The following is a 14,612-nucleotide window of genomic DNA, read 5'->3' as shown; positions in this document are numbered from 1 at the left end:
TTTCACCATCTACGGTCCGTAATATAATCAAAGGGTTCAGAGAATCTGGAGAAATCACTGCACGTAAGCAGCTAAGCCCGTGACCTTCGATCCCTCAGGCTGTACTGCATCAACAAGCGACATCAGTGTGTAGAGGATGTCACCACATGGGCTCAGGAACACTTCAGAAACCCACTGTCAGTAACTACAGTTGGTCGCTACATCTGTAAGTGCAAGTTAAAACTCTCCTATGCAAGGCGAAAACCGTTTATCAACAACACCCAGAAACGCCGTCGGCTTCGCTGGGCCTGAGCTCATCTAAGATGGACTGACACAAAGTGGAAAAGTGTTCTGTGGTCTCACGAGTCCACATTTCAAATTGTTTTTGGAAACTGTGGACGTCGTGTCCTCCGGACCAAAGAGGAAAAGAACCATTCGGATTGTTATAGGCGCAAAGTTGAAAAGCCAGCATCTGTGATGGTATGGGGGTGTATTAGTGCCCAAGACATGGGTAACTTGCACATCTGTGAAGGCACCATTAATGCTGAAAGGTACATACAGGTTTTGGAGCAACATATGTTGCCATCCAAGCAACGTTACCATGGACACCCCTGCTCATTTCAGCAAGACAATGCCAAGCCATGTGTTACATCAACATGGTTTCATAGTAAAAGAGTGCGGGTCCTAGACTGGCCTGCCTGTGGTCCAGACCTGTCTCCCATAAGAAAATGTGTGGCACATTATGAAGCCTAAAATACCACAACGGAGACCCCCGGACTGTTGAACAACTTAAGCTGTACATCAAGCAAGAATGGGAAAGAATTCCACCTGAGAAGCTTAAAAAAATGTGTCTCCTCAGTTCCCAAATGTTTACTGAGTGTTGTTAAAAGGAAAGGCCATGTAACACAGTGGTGAACATGCTCTTTCCCAACTACTTTGGCACGTGTTGCAGCCATGAAATTCTAAGTTAATTATTATTTGCAAAAAAAAAATAACGTTTGAGTTTCAACATCAAATATCTTGTCTTTGTAGTGCATTCAATTGAATATGGGTTGAAAATGATTTGCAAATCATTGTATTCCGTTTATATTTACATCTAACACAATTTCCCAACTCATATGGAAACGGGGTTTGTAGCCCCGTGGCTGCCTACTTTATGGGTTATAAATAAACCTATGGATAACGGAGACATAAATAATAGTCTCCTTTTCAGGTGAGAGAGGACGCTAAAGGCAGTGCCTTTAAGGCACGCCCCCAATATTGTTGTCCGGGTGGAATTCGGGAGAATGGTAGCCCCGGGAGTTTTTCGGGAGGGGCACTGAAATTCGGGAGTCTCCCGGGAAAATCGGCAATTATGGTCATTTAACCAAGTCTTGGTCAGCTGCTTATGGCACCTGATCATAAATCTGTGAGGGTCCTAGGATTCCGCCTACCTGCCAGCCGTGCTCGCATCTGCACTCGTCTTGATGGGCCTCGGTTCAATCGGACGTGACGCATCTCTGCTAGCTGGAGATCCTGAATGCATCGGCTGCGAGGCTGCTGCAACAAAGCGCCTCATGAACACCCCAGCCAGCATGGGCCCTGGTGAAGGAGGGGTGTATTTCAAGGGTCTCCAAGCAACAGCCAGCAGCGGCATGCACATTTTAGCTATTGACTTAGCCCTTGTGTGCCTGTCAGATCCCCTGCAGCCTCCTCGCCGCGGAGCGAGTACCTCTTGTGTCGCTTGCTCATTTCTGGCTGTCCAACGTTGACTAATAGATAGTCTATAACAGGGGTCGGCAACCCAAAACGTTGAAAGAGCCATATTGGACCAAAAATACAAAAAACTAATCTGTCTGGAGCCGCAAAAAATGAAGCCATATATAAGTGTTATAATGAAGGCAACACATGATGTAAGTGTCTCTATTAGCTATAATAGCCTACTATCAAAATGACTGTGTCGCAGGCTGAAGCAAATCTTCGTTGACAGAAATGTTGAAATGTATTATTTATTCTACACATTAGAAACCATCAGAGGCTACTCAGAAGGTGAGATAACTCCTGGAAATGACTGGCTTTTAATGGCCAAAGGTATAGATGTGTGTGTCCAAGTTAAAGGGAACAGGCTGTCTTCTTTTAATAGATTTATGGCAAGCTAGGTAATGTTTGCTGTGGTCTGGAACAACATGGCACACAAACAACTATCTGAAATGCATCCAATATTACATACATATATTTTCAATGGAACATATTAAATGTTGTTGTTAACTTGAGTCATATTGCCATCATAGTGCAGCCTACACTTATCTCTTATGTTTGACTGCCATCTACTGGTCACACTTTTCATTACACCATGTACCAAATAAAATAGCGTCGAGGTGGGTAAGCTCAACCAAACGCATTCCTTACATTAGGCGCACCGGGTTATAAGACGCACTGTCGAGTTTTGAGAAACAAAAAATAATTTAAGTGTGCCTTATAGTCCTGAAAATACGGTACACATATGAAAGAGGCCTGGGTCCGATATGAAAAATTCGGAATTGCCCTGACCTAGGGCTGGCTTTTTATCAATACCTCAATATTTTTAGGCCATGTCACGATACACGATATATATCTCGATATTTTGCCTTAGCCTCGAATGAACACTTGATGCATATAATCACAGCAGTATGATGATTCTATGTGTCTACATTAAAACATTCTTGTTCATACTGCATTAATATATGCTCATTTCAAACTTTCATGCAGAGAGGTAAATCACAACTAAGTCAATTTACCAAAACTGTATTTACTAAACAGTTATTAAGCAGTGGCACAAACATTCATGTAATTTCCAAAACAGAAAGTGCAAGATTGTCAGAGACCTTTTAAAACAAGTTATTAGTGCACTTTTGTGCATGATGTCACTAAGATGACATATCAAAACAACACTAAAGTAAAGTGCACTTTTTGTACAGAACGCCACGACAATAGTTTAAAACAAAGAAAGTGCACTTTTGTGCATGATGTCACACAATATATTTCAATAAGTGTCAAATAAAAATTAGCTGCATAATAGGAAATCAAATCCTTCGCTATGTGGTAGGTTTCTGCGGACGTTATCTCCTTCTGTTGTTGGCTATTTTTTTCATACGGTGTTGATGTGGAAATGGTCGCCTCGGCATTTTGTTGGTGTGGCACCGAACGGAGATGTTGACATGCGGAGTTTCAAGCACTCCTCATTCTCTCGCGGGTGACTTTTCAAATGATGCTACAAATTAGCAGTAATGCTACTTTTTGTAGCAACGCTTTTGCCCCACACTTGACAAATTACGGTCGTCTGTTCGACATATTCCCGCTTGAAGCCAAACCACCGCCAGACGATGAACCCCGTGCTGTTTTTCTTGGGAATTAGTTCTTCCTTCATTTGTTACTCGCACCTTCTTTCTCTCGTATTACCACTTACACCACAGTTAACGTTACACATGTCGCTACCTCTCTGCGCCGCGAGGGCGTATACGTATGTGATGTATGTAAGAAGGTGCGCTTGTTTAAGTCTCTGTGAGAAGGAGAGGCAACAAAGTGAAAAACGCCTGCAGTGTAATGCCCGCAGCTAAAAGCAACTGCCTGAGAACGTATACTCGAATATCAAGATATAGTCATTTTCTATATCACACAGAGACAAACCCGCGATATATCGAGTACAAACCCCGTTTCCATATGATTTGGGAAATTTTGTTAGATGTAAATATAAACGGAATACAATGATTTGCAAATCATTTTCAACCCATATTCAGTTGAATATGCTACAAAGACAACATATTTGATGTTCAAACTGATAAACATTTTTTTTTTTTGCAAATAATCATTAACTTTAGAATTTGATGTCAGCAACACGTGACAAGGAAGTTGGGAAAGGTGGCAATAAATACTGATAAAGTTGAGGAATGCTCATCAAACACTTATTTGGAACATCCCACAGGTGAACAGGCAAATTGGGAAAAGGTGGGTGCCATGGTTGGGTATAAAAGTAGATTCCATGAAATGCTCAGTCTTTCACAAACAAGGATGGGGCGAGGGTCACCACTTTGTCAACAAATGCGTGAGCAAATTGTTGAACAGTTTAAGAAAAACCTTTCTCAACCAGCTATTGCAAGGAATTTAGGGATTTCACCATCTACGGTCCGTAATATCATCAAAGGGTTCATAGAATCTGGAGAAATCACTGCACGTAAGCAGCTAAGCCCGTGACCTTCGATCCTCAGGCTGTACTGCATCAACAAGCGACATCAGTGTGTAAAGGATATCACCACATGGGCTCAGGAACACTTCAGAAACCCACTGTCAGTAACTACAGTTGGTCGCTACATCTGTAAGTGCAAGTTAAAACTCTCCTATGCAAGGCAAAAACCGTTTATCAACAACACCCAGAAACGCCGTCTGCTTCGCTGGGCCTGAGCTCATCTAAGATGGACTGATACAAAGTGGAAAAGTGTTCTGCGGTCTGACGAGTCCACATTTCAAATTGTTTTTGGAAACTGTGGACGTCGTGTCCTCCGGACCAAAGAGGAAAAGAACCACCCGGATTGTTATAGGCGCACAGTTGAAAAGCCAGCATCTGTGATGGTATGGGGGTGTATTAGTGCCCAAGACATGCGTAACTTACACATCTGTGAAGGCGCCATTAATGCTGAACGGTACATACAGGTTTTGGAGCAACATATGTTGCCATCCAAGCAACGTTACCATGGACGCCCCTGCTTATTTCAGCAAGACAATGCCAAGCCACGTGTTACATCAACGTGGCTTCATAGTAAAAGAGTGCGAGTACTAGACTGGCCTGCCTGTAGTCCAGACCTGTCCCACATTGAAAATGTATGGCGCATTATGAAGCCTAAAATACCACAACGGAGACCCCCGGACTGTTGAACAACTTAAGCTGTACATCAAGCAAGAATGGGAAAGAATTCCACCTGAGAAGCTTAATGTGTCTCCTCAGTTCTCATACGTTTACTGAGTGTTGTTAAAAGGAAAGGCCATGTAACACAGTGGTGAACATGCCCTTTCCCAACTACTTTGGCACGTGTTGCAGCCATGAAATTCTAAGTTAATTATTATTTGCATAAAAAAAATAAAGTTTATGAGTTTGAACATCAAATATGTTGTCTTTGTAGTGCATTCAATTGAATATGGGTTGAAAAGGATTTGCAAATCATTGTATTCCGTTTATATTTACATCTAACACAATTTCCCAACTCATATGGAAACGGGGTTTGTATATCGATATATCGCCCAGCCCTACTTCGAGGTGGGTAATCTCAACCAAACTTATTCCTTTACATACGGCGCACTGTCGAGTTTTGAGGGGGGGAAAAGATTTTAAATGTGCCTTATAGTCCTGAAAATACGGTACACATATGAAAGAGGCCTGGGTCGGATATTGCCCTGACCACATTGACGTGGGAAAAATTCGATACAGTTCGTATATTGGCAAAAAAAAATATGAATTGACGTGGTAAATTTTCACCACCACCCTTCCTCAAAGTTTGATGGAAATTAGCATGATTTACGAGATGTAAACCTCTTGTTCCTGCTTTTGTGGTCCACAGAGGTAAAAATGCTCATTATTGATGGGCACTGTCTGAGAGGCGTTCATTAAAGGGGAACATTATCACAATTTCAGAATGGTTGAAACCATTAAAAATCAGTTCCCAGTGGCTTATTATATTTTTCGAAGTTTTTTTCAAAATTTTACCCATCACGCATTATCCCTAAAAAAAAAAAAAAGCTTCAAAGTGCCTGATTTTAACCATCGTTATAAACACCCGTCCTTTTTCCTGTGACGTCACATAGTGAAGCCAACACAAACAAACATGGCGGAAAGAACAGCAAGCTATAGCGACATTAGCTCGGATTCAGACTCGGATTTCAGCGGCTTAAGCGATTCAACAGATTACGAATGTATTGTAACGGATGGTTGTAGTGTGGAGGCCGGTAGCGAAAACGAAATTGAAGAAGAAACTGAAGCTATTGAGCCATATCGGTTTGAACCGTATGCAAGCGAAACCGACGAAAACGACACGACAGCCAGCGACACGGGAGAAAGCGAGGACGAATTCGGCGATCGCCCTCTAACCAACGATTGGTATTGGCATTAAAGGAAACTAACAACTATGAACTAGGTTTACAGCATATGAAATACATTTGGCAACAACATGCACTTTGAGAGTGCAGACAGCCCAATTTTCATCAATTAATATATTCTGTAGACATACCCTCATGTCAGCAGGCCAGGGAAGCTAGGGTCGATATTCTTCTCTTGATCATCGTCGGGACGGTGTGAGCCAAGACATCCAGGGGGGTTTAGCTTACTCGTCTGCGGGAACAAACTGCCGCTATTGCTTGCCGTGCTACCGAGGTCCTTTGTCCCTGAATTGCTCACACACTCCGGCAGATTCAATGGGGGTCTGGCGGCAGATTTCTTTGACTTTATCGTTGGAAATGCATCTGCTTTGAGTGTCGCAGGATATCCACACATTCTTGCCATCTCTGTCGTAGCATAGCTTTCGTCGGTAAAGTGTGCGGAACAAACGTCCAATTTCTTGCCACTTTCGCATCTTTGGGCCACTGGTGCAACTTGAATCCGTCCCTGTTCGTGTTGTTACACCCTCCGACAACACACCGACGAGGCATGATGTCTCCAAGGTACGGAAAACAGTCGAAAAAACGGAAAATAACAGAGCTGATTTAACTCGGTGTTTGAGAAAATGGCGGATTGCTTCCCGATGCGACGTCACGTTGTGACGTCATCGCTCCGAGAGCGAATATTAGAAAGGCGTTTAATTAGCCAAAATTCACCCATTTAGAGTTCGGAAATCGGTTAAAAAAATATATGGTCTTTTTTCTGCAACATCAAGGTATATATTGACGCTTACATATGTCTGGTGATAATGTTCCCCTTTAAACCCAATGTTTATGACTGCACTTGTACGCCGTTTGGTACTGAGTGGTTACTTTTAATCATTTAGCTCCATGGGAAGGTCAAAAGCGTGGCAATGTTAAAACCCTGATGATAAGCGCTGTAATACGATCACCTCTGTCCTATTTTTATCTTCTCCCTCCGCGGAAAGGAAATCCAACATTTGCTTTTGTGGCAGAAACAAAGTGAATCCCAGCCAGGAACATTTCTCTTGGACGCCGTCCTCCAGAGACGAGGCTGCCGTAATGAGCTAATTAAGAAAGGCTTAGGCGCGGGCCAGTGTGAAGAGGCAGCAAAGTAGATTAGCGCACATTTGCATGTGTTGAACCCGGAAGAGGACGGAAAGGTCTTTTGTGATTTTCTATTTGTGGACAATGATCTTATTGTCCAGCGTTTGGCTGCTCAGACGACTTCAGGGAGTCTTTGCACCACGGCTTCGTCCAAATAAAGGGAGCGTGAGCGCCGTGTGTCCGGCAGGTGGCGCTCCTGCACACTTTGTGTGTGATTCTGGCAGCAGGGGGGAGCTTGGCATTGAGCACCCTTCCTGGTAATTACCAGAAATCTCGGGTATTGTTCATTGTTCGCAGCTTTGTGAAGCGGGTATTATAATGGTGTCCCGCTGGAGCCGGTCCAGCTCAGTGTCTTATCGCATACAACAGCGGGGGAGGAGGGAGTGCCGATATGGAAATGGCATTAATTACAACAGATGTGGCCGTCGGCCTCCACGCAGCGTCTTGTTTGCATTAAACCGGGCTGAGAGCTGAAGTCATTTTTAATGGCTGACTTTTTGATACGCTCTATATCAGTGTCTGTGTAGATCAGACCTGGGCAAATTAAGGCCCGGGGGCCACATGCAGCCCGTTGAGCTTTTCAATCTGGCCCGCCGGACATTCCCAATAATTTTTTTAGATCTTTAAGATGGAAAGTATAGCTGCCATTATGATGTGCAGTGATGTTTTCCATCCATCCATCCATCCATCCATCCATCTTCTTCCCTTATCCGAGGCCGGGTCGCGGGGGCAGCAGCCTAAGCAGGGAAGCCCAGACTTCCCTCTCCCCAGCCACTTCGTCCAGCTCCTCCCGGGGGATACCGAGGCGTTCCCAGGCCAGCCGGGATATATAGTCTTCCCAACGTGTCCTGGGTCTTCCCCGTGGCCTCCTACCGGTCGGACGTGCCCTAAACACCTCCCTAGGGAGGCGTTCGGGTGGCATCCTGACCAGATGCCCGAACCATCTCATCTGGCTCCTCTCGATGTGGAGGAGCAGCGGCTTTACTTTGAGCTCCCCCCGGATGACAGAGCTTCTCACCCTATCTCTAAGGGAGAGCCCCGCCACCCGGCGGAGGAAACTCATTTCGGCCGCTTGTACCCGTGATCTTGTCCTTTCGTTCATGACCCAAAGCTCATGACCATAGGTGAGGATGGGAACGTAGATCGACCGGTAAATCGAGAGCTTTGCCTTCCGGCTCAGCTCCTTCTTCACCACAACGGATCGATACAGCGTCCGCATTACTGAAGACACCGCACCGATCCGCCTGTCTATCTCACGATCCACTCTTCCCTCACTCGTGAACAAGACTCCGAGGTACTTGAACTCCTCCACTTGGGGCAAGATCTCCTCCCCAACCCGGAGATGGCACTCCACCCTTTTCCGGGCGAGAACCATGGACTCGGACTTGGAGGTGCTGATTCCCATCCCAGTCGCTTCACACTCGGCTGCGAACCGATCCAGTGAGAGCTGAAGATCTTGGCCAGATGAAGCCATCAGGACCACATCATCTGCAAAAAGCAGAGACCTAATCCTGCAGCCACCAAACCAAATACCCTCAACGCCCTGACTGCGCCTAGAAATTCTGTCCATAAAGGTTATGAACAGAATCGGTGACAAAGGGCAGCCCTGGCGGAGACCAACCCTCACTGGAAACGGGTCCGACTTACTGCCAGCAATGCGGACCAAGCACTGACACTGATAATACAGGGAGCGAACCGCCACAATAAGACAGTCCGATACCCCATACTCTCTGAGCACTCCCCACAGGACTTCCCGGGGTACACGGTCGAATGCCTTCTCCAAGTCCACAAAGCACATGTAGACTGGTTGGGCAAACTCCCATGCACCCTCAAGGACCCTGCCGATAGTATAGAGCTGGTCCACAGTTCCACGACCAGGACGAAAACCACACTGTTCCTCCTGAATCCGAGGTTCGACTATCCGGCGTAGCCTCCTCTCCAGTACACCTGAATAGACCTTACCGGGAAGGCTGAGGAGTGTGATCCCACGATAGTTGGAACACACCCTCCGGTTCCCCTTCTTAAAGAGAGGAACCACCACCCCGGTCTGCCAATCCAGAGGTACCGCCCCCGATGTCCACGCGATGCTGCAGATGTGATGTTTTCTAATGACCGTAAGTCTTCAACTATACAAAGTATTTCAATGGTTGGAATCTGCGCTTTGGGATGATATACCAGTTACTATGGTAATCTAATTAGTTACAATGGTCATCTAATTAGTTACTATGTTCATCTAATTAGTTACTATGGTCATCTACGTCACAGCAGCTCAGACGAGGCACCAAGCAGTGTGGGCGGGAAGCGTTTCCACAGACGCGGAAGGAGATTTTCACAACAAAGTTCTAAAGCTTAGTGATATATCAGATTATCGGTGGGTTTATTTTGTACCCTTCGCGTTCATATTTCACTGTTTGTTGCATTTTTGTTGCGTTTCACTTGATTGTAAAATATGTCGCTCGAAAGGGGGTGTGACGTTTATGTTTTGTCAATATTCAGTGTTTTATCATTCATAGAAAAATTTCAAATTCATTATGTTTTTTTAAGGCGGTCTGTCATAACGTTTTTAGCATTCAATCAGACATTATTGTGAGGTTTTATATTAGTGTTCCTAAAAATATTTTTTTCTCTAAATGTGGCCCCCAAGTCAAAATAATTGCCCAGGCCTGGTGTAGATTCTCAGTCATCCAGGTCACGGTATGATATCAGTGTTAGGGCGCGATATCCCTTACAACACTCCCAATCCCTCAAGAAGGTCAAGTTTTCATTAGGGTTGTCCCGATCCAATACTGATATAGTTCCGATAACAGCAAAAAGACAATTATAGGATTATATGGGCTTGCATTTAAAAAGTCTGATACAAGTAGTCATGTTGTGTAAAACTGGGCAGCCGGGTAATATCTAAATGTCCCCCAATAAGCACACAAGGTTCAAAGTCATTCACAAAACATGCTAGGCTGTAGGCTTCTAGGAGCGAGCAGATACACAACATCCAAGCACACAAGCTTGACATACATAATGTGCCCTAATTGAACAATATTGCATCAAATAATTTATAGTTACATATTAGTCCAAGGCAGAAGTGTATTAGAAAGTATCCTTTAACCCTTGTGTAATGTTCATATTGTTGTTACTCAGCCAGCGTTTGTGGGTCTGATGGACCCGTTGCATGAAGATTGATGTTCCTTCTTTTCAATTATTTGCCTTTCTCAGTTTTATTTCATTACACTTCTTCCTTTATTTAGGATTGTAAAACTGAAAATATAAACATAACAAAAGTATAACATCCATTGTGTATTTTACATAAATACGATAAAGGGTTTATGTATTCACACAATAAGCTACAAATGTTTACACTAGAGATGTCCGATAATGGCTTTTTTGCCGATATCCGATATTCCGATATTGTCCAACTCTTAATTACCGATTCCGATATCAACAGATACCGATATATACAGTCGTGGAATTAACACATTATTTTTGCCTAATTTTGTTGTGATGCCCCGCTGGATGCATTAAACAATGTAACAAGGTTTTCCAAAACAAATCAACTCAAGTTATGGAAAAAAATGCCAACATGGCACTGCCATATTTATTATTGAAGTCACAAAGTGCTTTTTTTTTTTTAACATGCCTCAAAACAGCAGCTTGGAATTTGGGACATGCTCTCCCTGAGAGAGCATGAAGAGGTTGAGGTGGGGGGGTTAGGGGGTTGCAGGGGGTGTATATTGTAGCGTCCCGGAAGAGTTAGTGCTGCAAGGTGTTCTGGGAATTTGTCTCTGTTGTGTTTATGTTGTGTTACGGTGCGGATGTTCTCCCGAAATGTGTTTGTCATTCTTGTTTGGTGTGGGTTCACATATTTGTAACAGTGTTAAAGTTGTTTATACGACCACCCTCAGTGTGACCTGTATGGCTCTTGACCAAGTATGCTTTGCATTTACTTGTGTGTGAAAAGCCATAGATATTATGTGATTTGGCCGGCACGCAAAGGAAGTGCCTTTAAGGTTTATTGGCGCTTTGTACTTCTCCCTACATCCGTGTACACAGCGACGTTTTAAAAAGTCATACATTTTAGTTTTGAAACAGATACCGATAATTTTGAAACCAATACCGATAATTTCCAATATTACATTTTAAAGCATTTATCGGCCGATAATATCGGCAGTCCGATATTATCGGACATCCCTACTGAAAATATAAAAATAATAAAAGTATAACGTCCATTGAGTATTTTACATGAATACAATAAAAGGTTTATGTATTCACACAATAAGCTACAAATGTTTACACGTATAGAAATTACTAGGGCTGTCCGATAATGGCTTTTTGCCGATATCCGATATTCCGATATTGTCCAACTCTTTAATTACCGATACCGATATCAACCGATATATGCAGTCGTGGAATTAACACATTATTATGCCTAATTTGGACAACCAGGTATGGTGAAGATAAGGTACTTCTTTTTTTTTATTAATAAAATAAGAATTTTAAATTAAAAACACATTTTCTTGAATAAAAAAGAAAGTAAAACAATATAAAAACAGTTACATAGAAACTAGTAATTAATTAAAATTAGTCAAATTAACTGTTAAAGGTTAGTACTATTAGTGGACCAGCAGCACGCACAATCATGTGTGCTTACGGACTGTATCCCTTGCAGACTGTATTGATATATATTGATATATAATGTAGGAACCAGAATATTAATAACAGAAAGAAACAACCCTTTTGTGTGAATGAGTGTGAATGAGTTTAAATGGGGGAGGGAGGTTTTTTGGGTTGGTGCACTAACTGTAAGTGTAGCTTGTGTTTTTTATGTTGAATTAATTTGAAAAAAAAACAACAACAAAAACGATACCGATAATTAAAAAAAACGATACCGATAATTTCCGATATTACATTTTAACGCATTTATCGGCCGATAATATCGGCAGGCCGATATTATCGGACATCCCTAGAAATTACACAACATTCACACACAAACCATTGCACACACTCTATGTAACTTATCACAATTAAACCTAAGGTGTAGCATTGTCGCCCTCTCCATTTAGCACTACACGTATTAACACGCCTTACTCTCAGACAAATAACACAACCACGAATGCAAAAGACATCACAAAGTCAGCCATTTCATTTCAAAACAAACAACAGATCTTTATGCACAATATCTACTTATAAATGTTGGACCAAGTTTTGTGATGAAGTTTACACGCTGGGATTTCTACCGTGGTTGCTGCTTGTCTGGATCGATGTGTCCGTTACTTAAAAGGTCCGACAGGAAACAATGACTCGAGCACATTCATACTTTGTTGTCCAGTCGTTGTTAAAAGTCTGATTTTTTGCATTTTATTTAGATTTTTTTTTTCCAGGGTGAATTAAGTCTTCTACTCACCCTACTGCTGCTTCATTGTGACACATTTGCCTCGCTGTTGCCCCCTGCGGGGTGGCGGGAGTACTGCAGACATGCTCAACCCTAGTTTGAATGGTTTCATCAAGCCTATTTGGGTGACGTTTGGCTGGCCAAATGTGGCCCGTGGGTCGCCTTTTTAGTCATCTCTTCGTCAGCTAGAGTCCTTAGTTGTCCCTAAGTTTTCATTCCTCCTCACAGGACATTTTAGACAATAGTACACCTCCAACTTTGGGGGAGACCCTCTTCCGTTCCGAATGCATAAACAAGGTCCTTAAAAGCATGTGGACAAAACTTCCCACAGACGTGCTCCATAAACATGTAGACAGTTTTCCCCCAAGTGGAAGCTGTTAAAGCACATTCCAACACTTCTGTTGATGTATTGGTGCTTCTTTTACAGTACGACGGTATTTTCTTTATTTCTTATTTGAGCATCTCTTGTTTGATTGTTCTAGCGCGGGCCCCAAAGGAGACAACATCTACGAGTGGAGGTCCACCATCTTAGGACCACCTGGCTCCGTGTACGAGGGAGGCGTCTTCTTCCTGGACATCGCCTTCACGCCCGACTACCCCTTCAAACCTCCCAAGGTGGGTCAGCTAGCAATTACAAAACAAATTCAAATGACAGTTAGGGTAGCGGCTAGGGTTGTCCCGATACTAGTATTTTGGTACCAAAATGTGATACTTTTTGATAGTTTTCTAAATAAAAGGGACCACAAAAAAAAGGCATTTTTGGCTTTATTTTAACAAAAAATCTTACGGTACATTAAACATATGTTTCTTATTGATATTGAAGAAAAATGTTGTCATTAAATAAAACTGAACATATTATACGACTTGTCTTTTATTAGTAAGTAAGCAAACAAAGGCTCCTAATTTAGCTGCTGACCTATGCGGTAACATGTGTGATTTTTTTATTCATTTATTTTCTCAAAATTATGAGGGACAAGCGGTATAAAATGCTTTATTAATCTACTTGTTCACTTACTGTTAAAGGGGAACATTATCACAATTTCAGAAGGGTTAAAACCATTAAAAATCAGTTCCCAGTGGCTTATTTTATTTTTCGAAGTTTTTTTCAAAATTTTACCCATCACGCAATATCCCTAAAAAAAGCTTCAAAGTGCCTGATTTTAACCATCGTTATATACTAAGGCTGCAGCTAACGATTATTTTTCTATCGATTAATCTACAGATTATTTTTTCGATTAATCGGTTAATCTATAGATTATTTTTTTCGATTAATCTATAGATTATTTTTCCTTTTACCGATTATTTTTTTTATTTAAAATGAAGATGAAAAAATAAATGTTGGCCAGTTTTTTCAAAAGGCATGACTTTTATATACAAAAAAAAAAAGTATGGCCACTCAGTCAACATTGACAACAACATGACAAAATATTCTGTAACAATGTAAACATTTAAAACTTTTAACATTTAACAAAATTAAAAGTAGCTTATTTGCTTTTTAGTGTGCAAATATAAAAGTAAACATCCAGTGCAAATCTTAATATTCTGCAATAGTATAAGCATTTCTAAAGTAAAAGTATTGCTTATTTTGCTTTAAAATGTGCAAAAATAAAGATAAACATCCAATACAAAAAAGTGCAAAACAAAATATTCTGTAACAGTGTAAACATTTCAACAAAAGTAAAAGTATTGCTTATTTTGCTTAATAACACAACAATGATAGTATGATTAAAGTGAAAGTTAATTGTTGGTTTGTACATAGTATATGTAACTGTTAATGTTGTAAAAGGTATTTGCACAACTAATTAACGTTAGCGTTAAAGAGGAGCGCGTCTTTGTAAACACTGAACAGGCACGCCAAACGCGCCTCTCAGAGCGAAACAGTGTTTTAGTTTATGAATTTACAACGCAGATACAAATGACACATTCATGATTTTGTGTACCCGGTAATGATGACAACGTATACTCACGCGGACGATTGACTAGTTGATGGTGATGGCAAGAACGCTGTCGGGTGTTTTCTTTT

The 14,612-nt window shown here is 41.9% G+C and overlaps 1 protein-coding gene across 1 annotated transcript in view; it reads left to right on the top strand.

Annotated features, from left to right (window-relative positions):
- LOC133603339 (ubiquitin-conjugating enzyme E2 E2) overlaps positions 1–14,612 on the top strand; it is a 136,353-nt gene that overhangs the window by 105,274 nt on the left and 16,467 nt on the right. Inside the window, exon 4 of the mRNA XM_061956517.2 lies at positions 13,072–13,204. Coding sequence (XP_061812501.1) covers positions 13,072–13,204 — 133 coding nt within the window. The remainder of the gene's footprint in view (positions 1–13,071; positions 13,205–14,612) is intronic.

The sequence above is a fragment of the Nerophis lumbriciformis genome, linkage group LG04 (genome assembly GCF_033978685.3).
Source record: "Nerophis lumbriciformis linkage group LG04, RoL_Nlum_v2.1, whole genome shotgun sequence".
Classification (NCBI taxonomy): domain Eukaryota; kingdom Metazoa; phylum Chordata; class Actinopteri; order Syngnathiformes; family Syngnathidae; genus Nerophis; species Nerophis lumbriciformis.
This window is presented reverse-complemented; position numbering and strand designations above follow the sequence as displayed.